The sequence below is a fragment of the Petaurus breviceps genome, unplaced genomic scaffold (assembly GCF_028583685.1).
Source record: "Petaurus breviceps papuanus isolate PSGF00001 unplaced genomic scaffold, PetGlider_PUasm1.0 186, whole genome shotgun sequence".
Lineage (NCBI taxonomy): Eukaryota > Metazoa > Chordata > Mammalia > Diprotodontia > Petauridae > Petaurus > Petaurus breviceps.
The window spans coordinates 36013039-36032026 of NW_027185798.1; the positions used below are offsets into that span (position 1 = coordinate 36013039).

The following is an 18988-nucleotide window of genomic DNA, read 5'->3' on the forward strand; positions in this document are numbered from 1 at the left end:
TTTCATATGACTATAGATAGCTTTAATTTCTTCCTTTGCAAACTGCCTGTTCTTTGACCATTTATCAATTGGGCAATGACTTGTATGCTTGTAAATTTGACTCAGGTTTCTATATATTTTAGAAATTAGGTATTTACCAGAGACACTGGTTGTAAAAATTCTTTCCCAGTTTTCTGCTTCCCTCCTAATCTTGGTTGCATTGGCTTTATGTGAAAACTTTTCAAATTAATGTACTCAAAATTATCCATTTTGCATTTCAAAATGTTCTCTATTTCTTGTTTTGTCATAAATTCCTCTGTTCACCATAAATCTGACAGTAAACTATTCCTTGCTCCCCTAATTTGTTTACAATATTGACCTTTATATCTAAATTGTGTACCCATTTGGACTTTATTTTGGCATAGAGTGTCAGATGCTGGTCTGTGCCCAGTTTCTGCTATAATATTTTTCCACTTTCCCAGAAGTTCCTGTCAACCAGTGAGTTCTTATCCCAGAAGCTGGAGTCTTTGTGTTTATCAGACAGTAGATTACTATAGTCATTGACTACTGTGTCTTGTATACCTAACCTATTCCACTGATCCACCACTCTATTCCTCAGCCAGTACCAAGTAGTTTTGATGACTGCTGCTTTGTAATACAGTTTAAAATCTGGTATGGCTAGGTCACCTTCCCTAGCATTTCTTTTCATTAATTCCCTTGATATTCTGGACCTTTTGTTCTTCCAGATGAATTTTGATATTATTTTTTCTAGCTCCATAAAATGATTTTTGGTAGTTTGATTGGTATGGCACTGACTAAATAAATTAATTTAGGTAGAATTGTCATTTTTATTATATTAGCTCGGTCTACTCTTGATCAACTGATGTTTCTCCAGTCATTTAGATATGACTTTATTTGTGTGAAAATTGTTTTGTAATTGTGTTCATACAGTTCCTGGGTTTGTTTTGGCAGGTAGACTCCCAAATATTTTATAATGTCTACAGTAACTTTAAATGGAATTTCTCTTTGTATCTCTTGCTATTGGACTTTGTTAGTAATATTTGGAAATGCTGATGATTTATGTGGGTTTATTTTATACCCTGCAACTTTGCTAAAGTTGTTTATTATTTCAAATAGTTTTTACTTGATTTTCTAAGTATATCATCATATCATATGCAAAGAATGGTAACTTAGTTACTTCTTTGGCTATTTTAATTCCTTCAATTTTTCTTTCATCTCATTGCTAAAGCTAATGTTTCTAGTACCATATTGAATAATAGTGATGATAATAGACATCCTTGTTTCACCCCTGATCCTATTGGAAATCCATCTACTTTATCCCCATTAAATATAATGCTTGCTGATGGCTTTAGGTAAATGCTACTTATTTTAGGAAAGGCTCCATTTATTCCTATGTGCTCTAACATTTTTAATAGCAATGGGTGTTGTATTTTGTCAAAAGCTTTTCCTGCATCTATTGAGATAATCATATGATTTCTGTTAGTTTTGTTGTTGGTATGATCAATTATGCTGATAGTTTTTCTAATATTGAACCAGTCCTGCATGCCTGGTATAAATCCTACCTGATCAAAGTGTGTTATTCTCATGATAAGTTGCTGTAATCTGGAAAAGGGAGGGGAGAAGGGACACTGGCAGAAATTCTGGTGATGTAAAAAACAAAAAGATATCAATAAAGTTAATTTTAAAATAAACAAAAATAGTTAGAGTTCTTTAAAAAACCCTCATCATGTATGACTATATTTACTGACTTAAAAGAGAAGGGAGGAAATCCCCATTCCCTCTTCTCTATATTGGCTACTCCCAGCATGGATAGTTTCCTCACCAATGTAATTCAGCAAATGACCTCATTAAATGCTAATCTTAGAGAATTATCAGGAGAGGGGCACTGAGAAGTTAGGTGATTGGCCCATGGCTGCATAGCTGGTATTTCAGATTTACAATTTTAGCCCAGGTCTTTCTAACCAGAAGGCTGGACCCTCAAGCCATTAGCACATACTATCTCTTATTCAGTCTTAAATCTCTGCAAATCATCTAGTACAGTGACTACACAAAGTAGATTCTCAAAAAAAATATTCACTTATTTTTAGAGTATGGTCTAATAACTTAAGATTGGAAATTTTTTCAATAATAAGCATAGAAACAAAAACTCTTTTTTTGGTTAACAATGCACAAAGCATTAACGATAAAATTCAATGCACAAATACCCTTTCTCTGACTGTTAATCAACTATATTCATGTTGTTTAAGATTCCTTTGGTTATGCTGGGTGCAGTCATGTCAAACCACAAGGAGAGCAAAATCCTTCCACCTGGATTCTCTACTGAAATTGAGAGAATTTTGGATGGGAAGCTCGTGTCCTAGAGGCATGATTGCCATCTCTGATACTTCCCCCCGCCCCCAAAAAAAAGTTTTAGAAAAAACAAAGGTGGGAATAATTGATCTGCTTTTTGTAATGTGAAAAAAGTAAGGCTATCCACTCTAGAATTTTCTCCTTTGTGGATCCCTGAGCTTCTTTCAAGTGTCCCCAAAATCCACCTTCTGCTGAAGCCTTTATTGGTTTTTCTTAATGCCTTCACTCTGTGATTATCTACAGTTTACACTATCTATATCTTTTTTGTGTATGGTTGTTGGCATGTTGTCTCCCCCAATAGTGTGAGCTCCTTGAGGGAAGGGATCATTTTTGTCTTTTTGCTGAGTATATAGTGGGCACCTAATAAAAGCTTTTTGACCTGACTTGGTCCCTACCGCCTTACTCACTGGGAAGTGAAAACTGACTAATATGTTGAGATCCACTCTGCTCAAAGGGACAGGAATTGACTGTTTTCTCTTTCACACAACTATAGGGCTTTCTTCTACAACTTTATACAATCCAAAATTGGGACCATTAGTTTAGAAGGCCAAGGCAGAGAAGATCTAACTCAATATCCAACCATCTACCTAAGTGGACGGTATTCTCATTTTATAGATGGAGAAACTGTGGAAGAAAATGTTAAAGGCTTCATAAGTGTTACATATGCCCTACCATTTAATAAGAAAAATACAACTGATTGCAACTGCTAGCATATTGTAGGCAGGCTGGTGAAATTTGATCAACTGAAAAAGAATTTGACTGGGATACTGGGGTTAAGGTTATATCAGTGGTTGTTTGGAGAGATGGGTGAAGAGGGTCCCTACTATATAATACCTATCCCTCTTTATCTTTTCTTCCCAGTGCCACTGTTTCAGACATATCTCAAGGATCAAACCTTCTGAAACACTGACAGTTTAAGAAGCAACTAAATGGCCCTGATAGGCATTAATTATGGCTTGGAATTTGCTGAGTGAGCCCAGCAAAAGGTGACAATAGCCAAGGAATTCCCTCACCCCCAGTGAGAGGACAAATATGTCTATTTCTCTTATGATGTCTCCTACTCCATGTCTGAGACGAATATGCAATGGTAGATGAAAGGTCAGAGTTGAATGGTTTATGCTTGAAGTCAGTTTTGCACACAGATGCCATCCACTCCTTTCGTCTGAAAATTTCTTCTAAGTGGATAAATGTGTATGGAAACTCTCTCCATTACCTTGATCAGCATCTGAATGCCAACCTGACACTTTGAATTGAATTAGAGAAACAAAACTTGAGACATGAGGGCTGTACATAGTACCCAAGCTAAGAGTGGATTTAAAATCTTTCCTTATCCCATTTAAATCTAAGTCGGTATAAACTCTCCATTACTGAGGAATAGAGGTGTGTCTTCAGAGGTGCACGTTTCCCTTGATGTTCTCAGGCAAAGAAACCCAATCCTTTCTTCTGACACACATGGTTGCAATAGAAACCTTTCCCCCCCTGCCAGTCTGGTTTTAATCTGCTTGCTCAAGGAAGCTAGGATTTACAGTGAATGTTAAGAGAGAGAAAAACTACTATAAGTTACAATAAAATAAAATAGTATTGATTAAAAACCCTATTACATATACATGTATTATATTTATATATACATACACATTTAGTGTATTATATGGCCCTATATTCTTGAATGCATGTTTATAATGGTATATTGACATATGCCATTGTAGCACTCTTTAAATTTAAACTAAAGTTCTTTGGATAGTTGTACATTATCCAAATTTTTGTCCTGCTTTGTTATTGACATTGTTAGGAAATGAGATGTCGCATATAAGCAGACGACCCAAATACCTGAATCATACCATTTTAAGCACCAAATTAAAAAAACAAACAAACCATTTTTTATAGAAAATTTTATATAATTTGTTAGGCCCTTCTTCATACCCAGAATAGGATGAATACAATTTATCCTTTTTTAAAATGACTCAGGTATAACTGGTCTATTTGAATGTTTTCTCCCACATGAAGTGGGCCTAAGTGCTGTACTAAAAAATTAGTCTAATTTGGTTTCTAAATAAGCCTTCTATACCCTTCTCTTTGCTTAGCTGTTATTGCTAACTGCTTGTTCTTTCCTATTGATAGAATCTATTCTAAAAAGTCAAATATTTATTCAAACTATACCTACAGCTGTGGGGTTATAAAATATGGCCTCTGAACTAAAGTTTTAAATTATATGTCACAAATCTAATACTCTCATTTTAAAGATGAAGACAATGAGACTTTCAATTCAGGCAAATGGACTGCGATTTGTCACTCTAAAGGCTTCAGTTTGAGTTGCCTATACCAGAAATATGACTTCAGAATGACAAAATCTAGGTGATCTTCTAGTCTATCTCATTTTACAAGATAGAAAGATCAAAATTCTGAGGCCTAGAAAGGTTAACTAGTTATAGAAGGCCCACAGTTTGAATCTAGGTTTTCTGATTGCAATTCACACAGTTATTGGACTTAAGTATCATCAAAAGTTATTTGTTGCAGGAACGTGAGACAAATGAAAAGCTTGACAGACAGGGTTTCTGGATAATTAAAAATCAATTTATTAGGCTAGCAAATAATAAATCAATGTGATCTTTCTCAGTAACCAATGACAAATCCACAGAGATCACTGAATGCTTAAATACCTTTGGGAAAGGAGGTGCCCCTGAAGTGAAAATCAACCCTGACTGGTGAACAATTAATGAAGGGTTGGGCATATTAATGAGCAGATAGACTAAAAGTCTTCAGTGCCTCATGCTGAGAATGTGACTTGATCATGAGACTCAGCAGGCTCTAGCAATCTGGATATATAAATCCATCTCTACCCAGATCATAGTGGCTGGTTTTCTCCTTCATTAAATTGGGTTATTCTAACCTCCAATAGGGGTACTGCAAGGGCATAGATTTCCTAAGGGCAAGAATTCACTTAGATTAGAATCTGTTTGTAAGGTCTTCTAGTTGGGTAGGGTCTTGCCCAAGATTGCAGAGTGTGTACCCAGAGGACTTGGGCAATCTCATCTATCAGCAGTCCTTCACAGACTGACTGAATGACCTTCAAGGGCTAATCTCTGAATAAGAAAATAGAAAGGGAAACCTCAACCCTAATTCAATAATTGGTTATCAATATAATAATTTCTCTCAGATGTATGCTTAACTTTTATTACTGGAAAAACTCTATAAAAACTGCATTAAGGGGGTGAGTTGTGGGGATGCCATGATCACTAGAAGCCAGCATGGCTTCTCAAAGAACAGGTGATATCATAGTAACCTCATTTTCTTTTTTGAGAATGTTTCCGTCTCATTTCCTATGGAAAGCTATAACTTTGTTCAAGCCCCTTACTTTTCATGAGGAAACTGAGGTTCAAAGAGGTAATGAGATAACTTGCCTGAGATCCCCACGAGTAGGTGAAAGTCAGGATACAAACCCAGGTGCTCTGTCAGTCCAGTCTTATTTTTTCCACACAAGATTGCCTCAAAAGGCTGTGTGGGCCAAGAATTGTACCTACCTCACTTTCCTACAAGATAATCAAGCTTCTCACCTTACCACCAACGTGGTGAAATTAGCTGAGAACATTAAGCTGGGAGGGAAGCTGAAATGCTGAACAAAGGAATCAGATGTGAAAAGATTTAGACAGGTTAGGTTGGGCCAAATTTAATAGGATAAAAATTAATAAGAATAATTTTCCAGTTCTACCCTTGGGTTAAAAAAAAATCAACTTCACCCCTTCCAAAGGGGAAGAAGGGCTAGATAATAATTGTGTGAAAAAGTATCTGGGAAGTTTCATATGAATCAGCAGTGTGGTTAAGTGGGTAGAGTCCTGGACTTGGAGTCAGGAATTCCTGAGTGTTTGAATCTCGCTTCTGATAAACTGGATGAGTCACTGAATGTCTCTCAGTCTGAGTTTTATACCTCATAGGGTTATTGTGAGGAACAACCTACACACACACAGACATACACACCCTTTGTAATTATTAAAATGTTATGTAAATATTAGTTACTATTATTATAGCAGCCAACATTCATTAATACGATCTTAGGCCCCATTAAGAGTTCCACTGATCTCTACTCTAGCCTGAAAATATTTAGAGAACTGTATTTAAGATTTAGACCATCTAGGTGCATCTAAAGGAAAGCAACCAGGATAGTGACAGATCTGGAGGGAATATGGGCAATATGAAGACTGAAAGAACTGTGGGTGTTTAACTGGGATTTGATTACTATCATATGAAAGATCTTACTTTGGTCATATGATTTGTTATATCTAGGAGTCTTATGGACAGAATCTGCAACACTTGACAACTCATCGAATATGGCTGGTAGAGTGGTGTGTAAAATGTTAAAAATGATAGAAATGATGGCTAAAATGTAGTATCTTCTATATGGCAGACACTTTGCTATGCTAAGCCCTTTACAAATATCTCATTTGATCCCCACATACCCTGATGCTATTATTATGCCCATTTTACAGATGAGGAAATTGAGGCAGAGGTTAAGTAACATGCCCAGGATCTGAGGTCAGATTTGAACTCAACTTAGGTCTTTTTTTTTTTTTAAGCAATCGGGGTTAAGTAACTTGCTCAAGGTTACACGGCCAGTTATTTCTGGGTGTGGTGCTGAGTGTCTGCGCCCGGGATTCGCTCTCCAGGTCGTCCCAACACTGGAGCCGGTGTTCTTACTCGCTGAGCCACCTGGCCGCCCCTAAGCAATTGGGGTTAAGTAACTTGCTCAAGGTTACACGGCCAGGTGTTTCTGGGTGGGTGCTAAGTGTCTGAGCCCGGGATTCGATCTCCAGGTCTTCTCAACACTGGAGCCGGTGCTCTTACTCGCTGTGCTACCTGGCCGCCCCTCAACTTAGGTCTTCTTGACTCTAGGCCCAATGTTTCATTCACTGGGCAACCTATTGACACTGTGCTAAGGGCACCAAATCCTATAATAATGAAAAGCCTTTTAAAGGAAATACATACTCACTCAAAAAGTTTGGCCTTACTGTCCTTAGAGGAAAAGCCAAGGGGGCTGAGAATGTCTGGTCCAAACCGTGATATGCAGTTAAATAGCCACTGGGATGTCTCTTTATCTTGGACAGTCCCTGAAAACAGACAGCTATATTCATTCTAGTTTCACAGCATTCACCTTTGGCTATTTTATTGTAATGCTCATTTACAGTATTGCAGTTTTTGTGTTTGTGATCTGGTTCTGCTTATTTTGCCTCACTTCAGGTTGTATTTCCCTGCTTCTCTACATTCATCATGTTCATGGTTTCTTACAATACCATGCTATTACATCCATGCACTACTTGCTTGGCCATTCTCCAGCCAATGATCATATACTTGGTTTACAATTGTCAGTTCAAAAAGTGCTATCAGTATTTTAATGGAGACTTTTTTGTCATTGACCTCCTTGGGGTATATATACATTCAATTGTAGAATTTGTGGATCAAAAAAAAAAATGTTTTCATCACTTTCTTTGCATAATTCCAGATTATTTTCCAGAACAGGGTAACAACAATCCATTACTCTGCCTGTCTTTCCATAAGCCCTCTTACTACATAACTGGCCTCCCTTCTTTTCTACTCACATTTGTCAGTCTTCAAGCATTTATTAAGACCTAATATTATTTTTGTGCCTTATGTTGGGAATACTATGAAAAGAAAAAAACCCTATGGTCTCTAGTATATATCTTAATGAATATATTATAAAGTATCTCTTGTCATTTTCATTAATATTACATTTCAATGTTGCTTCTTGTATACATTTCTTTCATTTGGTACTGTTATTCATGTCTAACAGTTTTCACCATTGCCTTTCCATTACAAATAACTACTTCTTAGGAAAATATCCTATTCCATAATTTACAGCCGTATAGTTTCCCTGAAAGTGTCTTTGAAAGGATAAGCCTTTATTTCAGGAACAATCTTAAGCACAGTACAACTCCCAAATGCAATGTAACCAAGCTGGGTTCCATGAGGAGACATTTCCCTCTGCTTCTTTTAAGAAACAGGGGATCATAGGTGTCCATAAAATATCAGACCTATTTGGTATGTTGTTTAGATTTGCAGAATTCTTTTTTCCTTCCTTTTCTCATTCTTTATTATAAAGATTGGCTCTTCGGGAAAAAAAAATATGGTGTGGAATCTAGGTGATGTAAAAACAAAAGACTGCAATAAAAATCTAATTTAAAAAGTCTAGAAGGCCCCCAGCATGTTAGGTGGGCCCCCTGTGAAAGACCTAAGGAAAGGCATAGATAAGACTTGCACAGAATAAGGTATAGATAGGTACAGTGTGCACCAATGGATGGAGTACTCACATCAATGGAATAATAATGGCTAGCTAGCATAATAGATCCACTGAAGTATTATATTTTTGTATATGAAGATGTTCTTCCTTGAGAGCAAGAATTTTTTTTTCTGTATCTAGCATTTAAAACAGTGCCTGGTTCACAGAAGAAGCTGGGGCTAAAACACAGATTTAGGAGTCATTTAGAGATATGGTTGAATCTGATGAAAAAGACTCCTGAGTATCTAAAAAGGAGATAAGAGAGGGGCTACAAATGTCTACAAAAGAGGCCTCAAATGTCACTTTTAATTGTTTTCTTGCATCTTTGCCCTTATCATACTTCTAATTATTTATGTAGGATTTTTTTTCCAAAGTAACATTGCAAACTCCTTGAGGGCAGTATCTTGAGTTCTATTTCTGTATTCTAGAATTTAAGACAGAACTTTTGAGTTAAAAATGTTAAATAAAGTTTGAATTCAAGGAGAACAAAACACAATGTTCAACAAGATTCTGGGATTTAGAGGATGATTTTCCCTAATGGTACAAGGGAAAGGAAAAAAAAAACTGCTTTTGAAGACAAGCTGAGAAAGAACTAGAAAAATGCAAACAAAAAAAGGATACTTGTGAAAACTGTTGTATTTGGCAATGGGGTCATTTAGTTTCCTTTGTTACTTTGGTGACAAATCAAGCAAGATTATAACAGGCTGAATAGGAAAGGGATGGGTGTGGGTAGGCTGACACATCCTTAGCCAGGTGAGAGTTAGGACAGCAACTAGTAGGAATAATACACATAAGGGGCCAGTGAGGAGGGAGATGGAAGATTGGAGAGGTACAGTTAATGAAGCAGTTTCACAAGAGGTCGGAGGAGATAGGAATCAAGGTCCAGGTGGAAGCATTGGTTTTGGCCAGGAGGAGAGGACAGGTATGAATAGCTGTGGAGGTAAGTTAGATAGGAAAAGGCATAGAAACTGGCACAGCTCTGATTTCATTAATATAGGGAATATCTATATGAAGGAACTCCCTTGACCAATTCAGGTTGACCCCTTCTCTGCAACTTAAAAGTTTTAGCAGTTGCCAAGAGCATGGAGAAGGCTGGTGACTTGTCCTGCATCACAAAGTTCATGTGTCAGAGGTGAGACTTGTACCAAGGTCTTCCTGGTTCCAAGGTTAGTTTTCTATTCACTTGGTCATATTTCCTTCCATGTGAATTCAAGATATTTAAATCAAATGGATTTGTCTTCTCAGTATCATTGACAGTCAGAACATTTCCTAGGAAGAGGCTGAGGTAGGTTAGAGTACTTCATAGAGGAAAATATTTCGATCACCCCTTATGATAAGGGGGTATAAATAAATAGAATAAATAAATAAGACATGAACAGGAGGTATGCTCAATAGCATGTATTCTCAGTCAGGAGTAAAGATCAAGACTAATCACTGAAATTTTCTTCCTCCAGTCATACTTGGTAGAATATGAACTACATGGAAGAAAGCAGGTAAAATTATGATTTATCCAGGGCTGGGAATTAACAATGTCCTCAAAGTGGTTTGAGATTCTAATGGTGTCAAGGCTGCTCATGATTTGAGTTCAGACAGGATAGGGAAGATAAAGGTAAATCAAGTATCTAACTTGGTAATACAAAGGCTGTCAATATTTAATATAAACATCTAATTCATTTCTAATAAGTTCCAAACATTATGTCCAACAAATCACTTTCTTATTACCTCCTGTCATGTTCTACTTATAGTTTTTTATCTTCTACTAGATGATCATCTGCTAGGGGTCAGGGTCTTTATTTACACATCACCTACCACAAGGCTTCAAGTATCAAAACTTAATGTTGAATGTTCAGTACGATAAGTGTACATCATGTACAAAATTAACAATAAAAAAATTTCCTATACATTAGCTCTTATTATAGAAATAAACTGAGCAGGTGATTTGGGTCCCCACCGTCCAGCTAACCCACAGTCGTTCCCTCCCTCCCCCCCCAAACCAAACATCTTTGCAAGAAAGCTGAATATTCCCATTCTGTCCGCTGCTTTGGGGCTTCCAGTTAGGAATACAGAAACCTGCGTACTGAGAACACTTTCACAAGGCTATGCTCACAGTCCCCTCTGTAACCCCCCAGGGTTCTCCTCCACCTGGGATTGAAAGCCAGCGGGGGAGAGGATCTATTACGCCCCCAGTCGGTCCGTTAAACGTCAGAGTGCCTCTAATGGGTTTTTCACCCGGTGACTTCCACCCTCGGCTCCCAGGCCACAGGGCGTCTAACCCCTTCCGCGTAAGCCTACCTTGGAGAACTTGAGCTCAGACCCCTAGTCGTCTCCACTGGCCCCTCCCCCCCCCGTCTTCTCCACACCGACCCTATGGCTTTTTTTTTTCCTTTTGTCTACATCGCTCCCAGCTGCTTTTCTGAAAAAAAAAAAAAAAAAAAAAAAGGCAAGGTGCAGGAGACGGTCTTTGGCGAGGCCTGGAGAACGAGAGGCAAGTCTCAGGAGGCTTGCAAGGAAGTCTACAGAAACTAACAGCGAGTCAAAGTGTGGAGGAAGGGCTGTCTGAAACGAAACTTCCGGCGCTCGCCGGATGACGTCACCAAGCGCCTCGGGCGCCTGCCCCTCTCAAGATGGTGCTGCACCTGGTGCGGAAAGCGTGCGGATGCCTCGGCATCATTCGAGCATTTCATGGCGGAAACGTTCCGGATCCTGTCCTCCAGGTAACGAAATGAAGCCCCTCCTCCACCAGTCGCTGCTGCCACGGCCCGTCCCACCCCTCGACGATTCTTATCACTTCCTTCTACTTCGCTTTTTCTGTAGGAAAGACAGCGGGGACGGCGCAGCACTCGTCTTGTGCTGTAACCTTCATTTTGGAAAAGTTGCCTTTGACCCCGTGCGTATTGACGTTACGTGACGTACTGACGTTTAGACCGCGCTTGCTTGAGACCAGTGCGCCGACGCCATTCCCGTGATCATAGCTCTGGTCTCTTTAATCCGGTGCTTGAGTAGTAAGGAGATGTGAACATCGAACACCGAACGAAAGCTTTCCCTTCCTTCTGGCACTTCCGGGCACGATTTCCTAAGTTGTTGGAACTGGCGCGGGAAGGCACCTTAGAGGTCATCTAGCCCAGACCCCACATTTTGCGTAATGAAACCGAGGCCCAGAGTAATTAAATGATTTTCCCAGGGTCACACCTCAAGTTATTAAGTAACCCAGGACAGCTTGGAATCTAGGTTCGTCTTCTCCATATACAGCACTTGTATTTCACCACTCTACCCTTATTCCTGAAACTAGGTAGACCTTTACTATGTAGTTGTGCCTTCCCTTTCCCCATTTGGGAGATTCAGTTGCATGTCCTAAAAAATACATATATTGGATCATAAGGTTGGAGCAGGAAGGGACTTGGGATACCACCTGCTCTAAACACCTTCTTTTACAGAAAAGGGAACAGGCGAATAGACCAAAGATCGCATTGTTAATGTGGTAGGGCCCAGATCAAACCTATGCCTTCAGCATATTCCCCACTATACCAAGCTGCTTAAGTCCCTTGGGTATTTTGGCGTGAGATTGCAGCTCCCATAGTTGGAAGGTTAAGGAAATGATGGGTCTGTTCCCTCCAATTCACCCTTACTGGCACTTGACCCTAAACTCAGAACTTTACCTCTGCCACATCTTTCACCCCATAGTTCCTCTACTGCGCTCCCTTCAGGAGCCTACATAGCAGGCATTAAATAGCCCAAGTGTTGTCTTCTCCTTGGTTGGGGTGTTGGAATCATGGGTGGAAAGCAGTGGTCATCGTGCTTTTTTCAGTACCTAAGAAGATTTGTGATTTCAGCTTTATGAGAACTCCACACTCAGACAAATTGAAGCCTTTCTAGTAGCCAGTTAGTAGCCAGTCACCAGTTGCTGTGGCCCAAACTTTACTCCTTGGTGGCTGACCTTCTGGTGAAATCTACACTTAGCCAGGTTAATTGTTGGCCAATGTCTTAACATGTTGAAAGGGTTTCTAGCGTAACCGAATTTACCTATGGGAACTTGACAGCCTTCAAAATGACTGGGGTTATCTCCACTCCATTATGAAATAATGAAGTAGAATTTAGCTCGAGGGGCAGTAATGATAAATAAAGGCAAGTCTAGTTAACAAGCATTATTAAGCACTGGGTACTGTAGTAAGTGCTGGGAATACAAATACAAACCAAAGAAAGTTAGTTCCTGCTCTCAAAGAATTTACATTCTAAGGGGTTGGAGTGGGGAAAGAGAACTACAGCTTTTAAAAGGAAACTGAAAGTTGTTGGGTGAGGGGCAGGTACCAGAAACAGGATTTTGTTGAATTGGGAATGCAGCCTAGGCAGGAATGAAGATGTGACTGACCTGGGCAATCTCTTTAAAATAGAAGTGGGAGAGGCCCCAGGAGTGGAGTGTGCTTCTGTTGTGAGAACTAGGGCTAGACTGAGTTTCCAGGCTGACGAGGTTTCTTTTGTGTTGAAGAGGCTGGTTGTTGTCCTTCATTCTCAAAGAAGCCCAAAATGTCATCACTGTGCTAATCATTGTATCCGACTGGCTGATCAGACCAATATGAGTTCGGAATGTTCTACCTAAGGTTGGGCACAAATAGTCTATGTGAACATTTGGGGTGGATTCTCTAAATTTGTGCATCTTGCGTTTCTTTTGAGCTATTTCAGTTCTGCTTTGCTCATAGAGCACAGCACCTTTTCTGATGTGGGCACGCTATGCTGGACAGTTCTGTGCCAGTGTCTCCCATGTCACACAATTCACTCATGAGAGACCTTGCGAGTGTCCTTGTATTGCTTCTTCTGACTACCATGTGAGTGAGTGCTTGCCCTGCATGAGTTCTCCATAAAATAGTCTTTTTGGCAAGTGTAAGTTTGGCATTTGAACCACATGGCCAGCCCATTGGAGTTGTGCTCTGCAAAGCAGAGTTTGAATGGCTGACATTTCGTTTGGAGAAAGAACCTCAGTGTCTGGTACCTTATCCCTCAAAATCTTCCTAAAACATTTCAAATGGAAGCAATTCAGGTTTCCTGGTATGGTGTCGGTGGACTGTCCAGGTTTCACAGGCATATCACAACAAGGTCAGCACATTTGGCTCTGTAGACCTTCAGTTTGTGTAGTAGAGAAAGTCTGAAGAGTTAGGAGGAATGCAGCCTGGAGAGATAATGAAAAATATCTTTCTGCAGAGCCCTGTCTTTTGTGAGAACTTGAAAAAAAAACCAACAGTTGCAGTTTTGCATTTTTATCAGACTGAGAAAATGTCAGATAGTCATGTCAGGATTAATTTGGCCTCATTTCACATTAGTTGGAGTGCTTCAGTGCTGAGGCCAGGAATAAGTGGGGAAGATCCGAAGTGGAAGTGGGATTGCCCAGAGATTAGGGAGTGGCTGATGGCTGCTGTAGAAAAACCAGAGGGGCTGTCAGCCCAGCATCTCTTCACTACAGGCCCTGTAGAAATTGAGTTGACGGGGTGACTAGGTGTCGCATTGAGTAAAGCACTGGCCCTGGAGTCAGGAGGACCCTGAGTTTGGTTCCGGCGTCAGACACTTAACACACACACACAAAAAGTAGCCGTGTAACCTTGGGCAAGTTACTTAACCCCAATTGCCCTCCAAAAGGCAAAAAAAAAAAAAAAAGAAATTGAGTTGAGTGGAAAACTAACTGACGATTTGTATACAACTACGAATTATCCTCAGAAGGTTAGAATATTATTACAGCATTTTCATCTCAAGTGACCAAAAGTTCATTAATGATACACCATATCAATAAACACTATAGGACATTGATCCTTTAGCTCTGCTTTGATTCTTGATTCCTTATTTCAGAAGTTATAACTGACAAAATAGAATATAGGCCTGTAATTTTTTCATCTTTGATAGTACCTTGCCACATAATAATAATAGTTATAATTGTAGTTTATTATAAATACTATAGTTATTTACATAGTTCTTAAAGATACTATAGGCTTACAAATATTTATTTACATATGTTATTTTGCATATGTTATTTGAACCTCATAATAACCTTGAAAGGTGCTATTATTATCCCTATTTTATAGATGAGGAAACTGAAGTTGAGAAGTTAAGTGACTTGCCCAGGGTCACACAGCTAATAAATGTTTGATGTTAGATTTGAACTTAGGTCTTCCTGACTCCAGGCCCAGCCCCTCTATCCATTATCCTAGCTGCCACATTTAATAATAGACACTTAAAGCCTTTTTAAATAAACGAATGCAAATCTTGGTAAAATAAGAAGGAAATATTTTATAACACATGTTGATAAAGTACAGTCTGACTGGTATGAGAAATTTTACTGAAAATAAACACTGAAGAAGTGACATCATCCTCCACTGGGACTTCTATCACATTCTTAGCTAAACAGCAGAGCTGTTCAGGTTTAGTATTTGGTAATCTGGTTTGCTCCAAGACCTAATGCAATTACATAGAGAGAATTCTTGCAGTCCACATAAAAATATTGGTTAAAGTTGGGATGAATTATTAGGGAAATTAGAATTTCAGTAGTGCTTCTATATAATGACATTATTTTCAAGGACAAGACAGTATATCCAAACTTCAAATTTGAGAGTTGTAAAAACCAACTGAGATGATGTATTTGACAGCTCAAAGTATGAATTGTCACATAAATATTAGGCACTATTATTATCTTTGGGAAATTTTTAGATGTCTGAGAAACATGTTTGTCAAATGGTGTTATTGTTAAAATGGTCTTAGAAAAAGACCAGTAAAAATTTATGACCACTTTTCCTGTATGTGCGTTCCTTTCCTTCTGAGAAGTTTCCTTTGAAGAGCTTCATGAACAGATGCGGAGATATGTGAAAGGAAAATTGGGTCCTTAAAACAGATGCATTAGACATATTTATTATATCTCATAACATGTATAAAAAGTGAAAAATATTTTGTTTGAGCTGAGAACAAAGAAAAGAAATTCACATTTTAGCATTAGCAGATTTAGAAAGGCAGAGTTGAGTTTACTATGAAATTATGATCAAACATCCTCATAAATGAGGGTGTTCTTACTGAGAAATAAAAATAAAGGGACTGTAGTGTTATTTGTACTTGTAAATAATTAATAATAAATAATTGTATTTTTGAAACAGTATTCTAGTACATAAGGGTGACATGTGGAGTTGCATCACAAAATTTTTGGCAAAAATACATTGTCAGGGATGGATAAGAACAGGCATAGAATTATCAAGTTATGGGAAATATACTAGCTAGAAAAAAATGGTTTCATTTTTCTAGGTGTTTCCCAACAAAAAACAGTTCTGCCCCAGGGATGTCATTCAGGCTGATTCTCAATACTATATTGATCTTGCTTTAGTCTAGTTGTAAAAAAATCTCTACTGCCAAACAAAAGGAGTGAATGTACTTCATGGAGATAGGGAGTAGGAACTAGGCCTGTTCATACTGGTCTAACAGTTCCTGTCTCAGGATAAGAAACTGTCTACTAATGAAGTTTGGCACCTTCTGTGCAACTTGTATTTGTAAGGAGTTGCTGAGATCACTGACAGGTTAACTGTCAGCAGTGGATCTTGAACCCAGATCTTCAAGGCCTTCTTCCTATCCACTAAGTCATGTTGCTTCTTAGACTTTGGAAATATGTCTAATAAATAGCCTAATGAACTAAGTACAGAGGGGCTCATAACCAGTAGCTTGATCCCTTGAAGTAGAATGCCTCAGCCCTTCTTACTTCTGCAATGACAGTGGTCTAAAAGGGGACCAAGCATCATTCACAAAGATTCATAGTTGTTGATATTTTGATTTAGTAACTATAAATTAACATGCTACAGAAGCAACTGAACCACATGCATATTGACAATCTCTAAATGAAGTGGAAAAACAAAGCTAATTGGAAGGCTGGCTAATAAGTAAACCTCAAAGAAGTAAATAAAGAAATTGGAAGAGTGTTCCACAATCCTTGTGGACTGGATGCCAAGGTATGATGATAAGAAATTTGGTGGTGTTTAATTGGTTGAATCCCTGGACCAAGAATGGTGTCTCATTGTTGGATATTAAATTATAGTGATATGTTTAGTAGAGCGCCTTGGGATGTTTTCTGGACATTATTTGTTTTGTTTTTGTTTTTTCCACCATGACTATTTTCCAGCCCACTGTGGCTGGCCCTCTACCCTCCAACTTGACCTCCAGAGATTATGCCCTGGAGAAACTAAGTCCAGCTCTGACTGGGCAGTCCTGTTTGGTGAAATCTCTCTCACTATATCCAGCCAGCCTTAGACCTGATCATGTTCTTTTACCAACCTACTCAGTTACTACTGCTTAGTAGTATTATTCTTCCTCCCAAACCATGTAGAATCAGCACTTCTCTTGTTTCTTAAAAGTGTCAGTTGATTGCCTTATTGTTCCATTTTCTGTCTGTGAGGACCAAAACACCTTTCTTCACCTCCACTTATATATGTTTCTTCCCCAAGCTTCTTTAGGACTGGGAATGGCCTTCACTTTTGTATTTGTAGCTTCAATGGTAAACCTAATGCCTGACATCTCAGAGTTGGAATTGATACCAAAACCATGTAGTCCAACCTCTACCCATTATAAATATAATAGACATTTTTTACTGTTTAGTCATTTTAGTTGTGTCTGACTTTGGTGATTCCATTTGGGGTTTTCTTGGTGAAGATACTAGAGTGGTTTTCTGTTTTCTTCTCCAGTTCATTTGACAGATAAGGAACTGAGAAAAACAGGGTTAAGTCACATGGCTAGTAAGTGTCTGAGGCCAGATTTGAACTCAGGAAGATGAATCTTTCTGACTCTAGGCCCCAAACTCTAGCTTGTGAGTCTGGGAAGATGGTAGTAACCTTGACAGTAATAATAGAAGTTAGGAAGACAGGGGAAGGTTTTGAGGAAAGATAATGAATTTCATTTTGGACACATTAAGCTTAAGATGCCTACAGAACATCCAGTTAAAACAAGTGTGTGCTTACCTCCAGAATTGAAATCCATTCTTTGCTGAGATGGTTTGTGCTGAATTTTAATAAGGTGGTGCTAGGTTATTTGTAGCTAAAATTGGTATAGCTGCAACTTCTGAAACCTGTATTTCATTGGCGCTACCTGTGTCTTTTCTGTAATCTCTGTGATGGCTTATTAGGACTTCTCAGGTCTGGGTCATTTTATTCATAATTTCTTTGGGAACCAGGTCAATGTACTTGCTATAGATAACTTTGCCCTTTGCCCTTGACCTTTTTCCCTGTTGAGCAATTGTATCATACTCAGTTTTCCCTTCTGTATCCATCTGAATGGCCAATGCATTGGATATTTTCTTTTTTCTTTCAATATCATGGTTAGTAGATGTGATCTAGATGAATATTCAGCAAACAGGACTGAGAAGGAACTGCCTGGCAGGTAGGAGGAGAACTAGAAGTAATGTCACAAAAATCTAGAGAAGAGAACATTGAGGATAAGAGGAGGATTGAGGGTGTTAAATACTGTTCAGGTCAAGAAGGAGGAAAATTGAGAAAAGGTCATTAGATTTGACAGGAGATCCTTGGTGACTTTGGAGAGAGCAATTCCAGTTGAATACAGAGAATTAAGAAGAGAATAAGGAGAAAGGAAGTGGAGGCACTGATTGTAGCAGCCTTGGCAAGGAGTTTAAGGCAAGTTAGGGAGAAGAGTTATAGGATGATAGCTAGCAAAGATGGATGGATCAAGGGAGGGGTATTTATAGGCAGCAGGGAAGCAGCCAGCACAGGAAGAGACTGGAGATCAGTTAGAGAGTAGAGATAATAGAGGGGACAGTCTTCTGAAGAAGGGATAGAATGGAATCACTGTGCATTTTTGCTTTGGCAAGGGAAAGGGCCACCTGTTCATGTGAAACAAGGGTAAAGAGGAGATAAGAACAGCAGGCATCTGCATGAGATAAGATGGGGGAGAAGGGAAGAAGGAGCTCTAAGTGAATGGGCTCAGCTATGACACAACGTTCTCTGATGAGACAGTGGAGGTAAGGAGGGCTTTGGGAGATTTGGGGAGTTGTCATGAGTGAGGTAGAGAGTTAATTAGGGAGATGTAAAAGCGTTGGCCACATGAGGTTATGTACACTAAGCACAATTTCATGATTTTTCTCCAGCTTTATTCAGTTGCATATGAGTAGAAGCTAAGGAAGTGGATTATGAGAGTACCCCAGGGCTAGGGTTTGGCAGGGTATATGTGGCAGGGCAAATAAGTCTCAGGTACTAAGTATAATTACATTGTGTCATTTTTCAAATTAATTAGTAGGTTTGAATTGCATAGTACTTTAAAAATCAGTTTCGGTAGAAGCACGACCTTCCCGCGGCTCCGGCTTCCACCTTCCCCAATCCATGTAAAAAGGGGACT

General features: G+C 38.9%; 1 protein-coding gene across 4 annotated transcripts in view; it reads left to right on the forward strand.

Annotated features, from left to right (window-relative positions):
• Positions 1–11233: 11233 nt before the first annotated feature.
• WARS2 (tryptophanyl tRNA synthetase 2, mitochondrial) overlaps positions 11234–18988 on the forward strand; it is a 90860-nt gene continuing 83105 nt past the window's right edge. For 2 of the 4 annotated variants that reach the window (XM_069090221.1, XM_069090224.1), the window contains exons 1-2: positions 11239–11349; positions 11450–11522. In XM_069090221.1, coding sequence (XP_068946322.1) covers positions 11318–11349; positions 11450–11522 — 105 coding nt within the window. In that variant the 5' untranslated portion in view covers positions 11239–11317. Of the gene's footprint in view, positions 11350–11449; positions 11523–18988 lie in introns of all 4 variants that reach the window. The other 2 variants (XM_069090222.1, XM_069090226.1) reach the window with 1 other exon arrangement.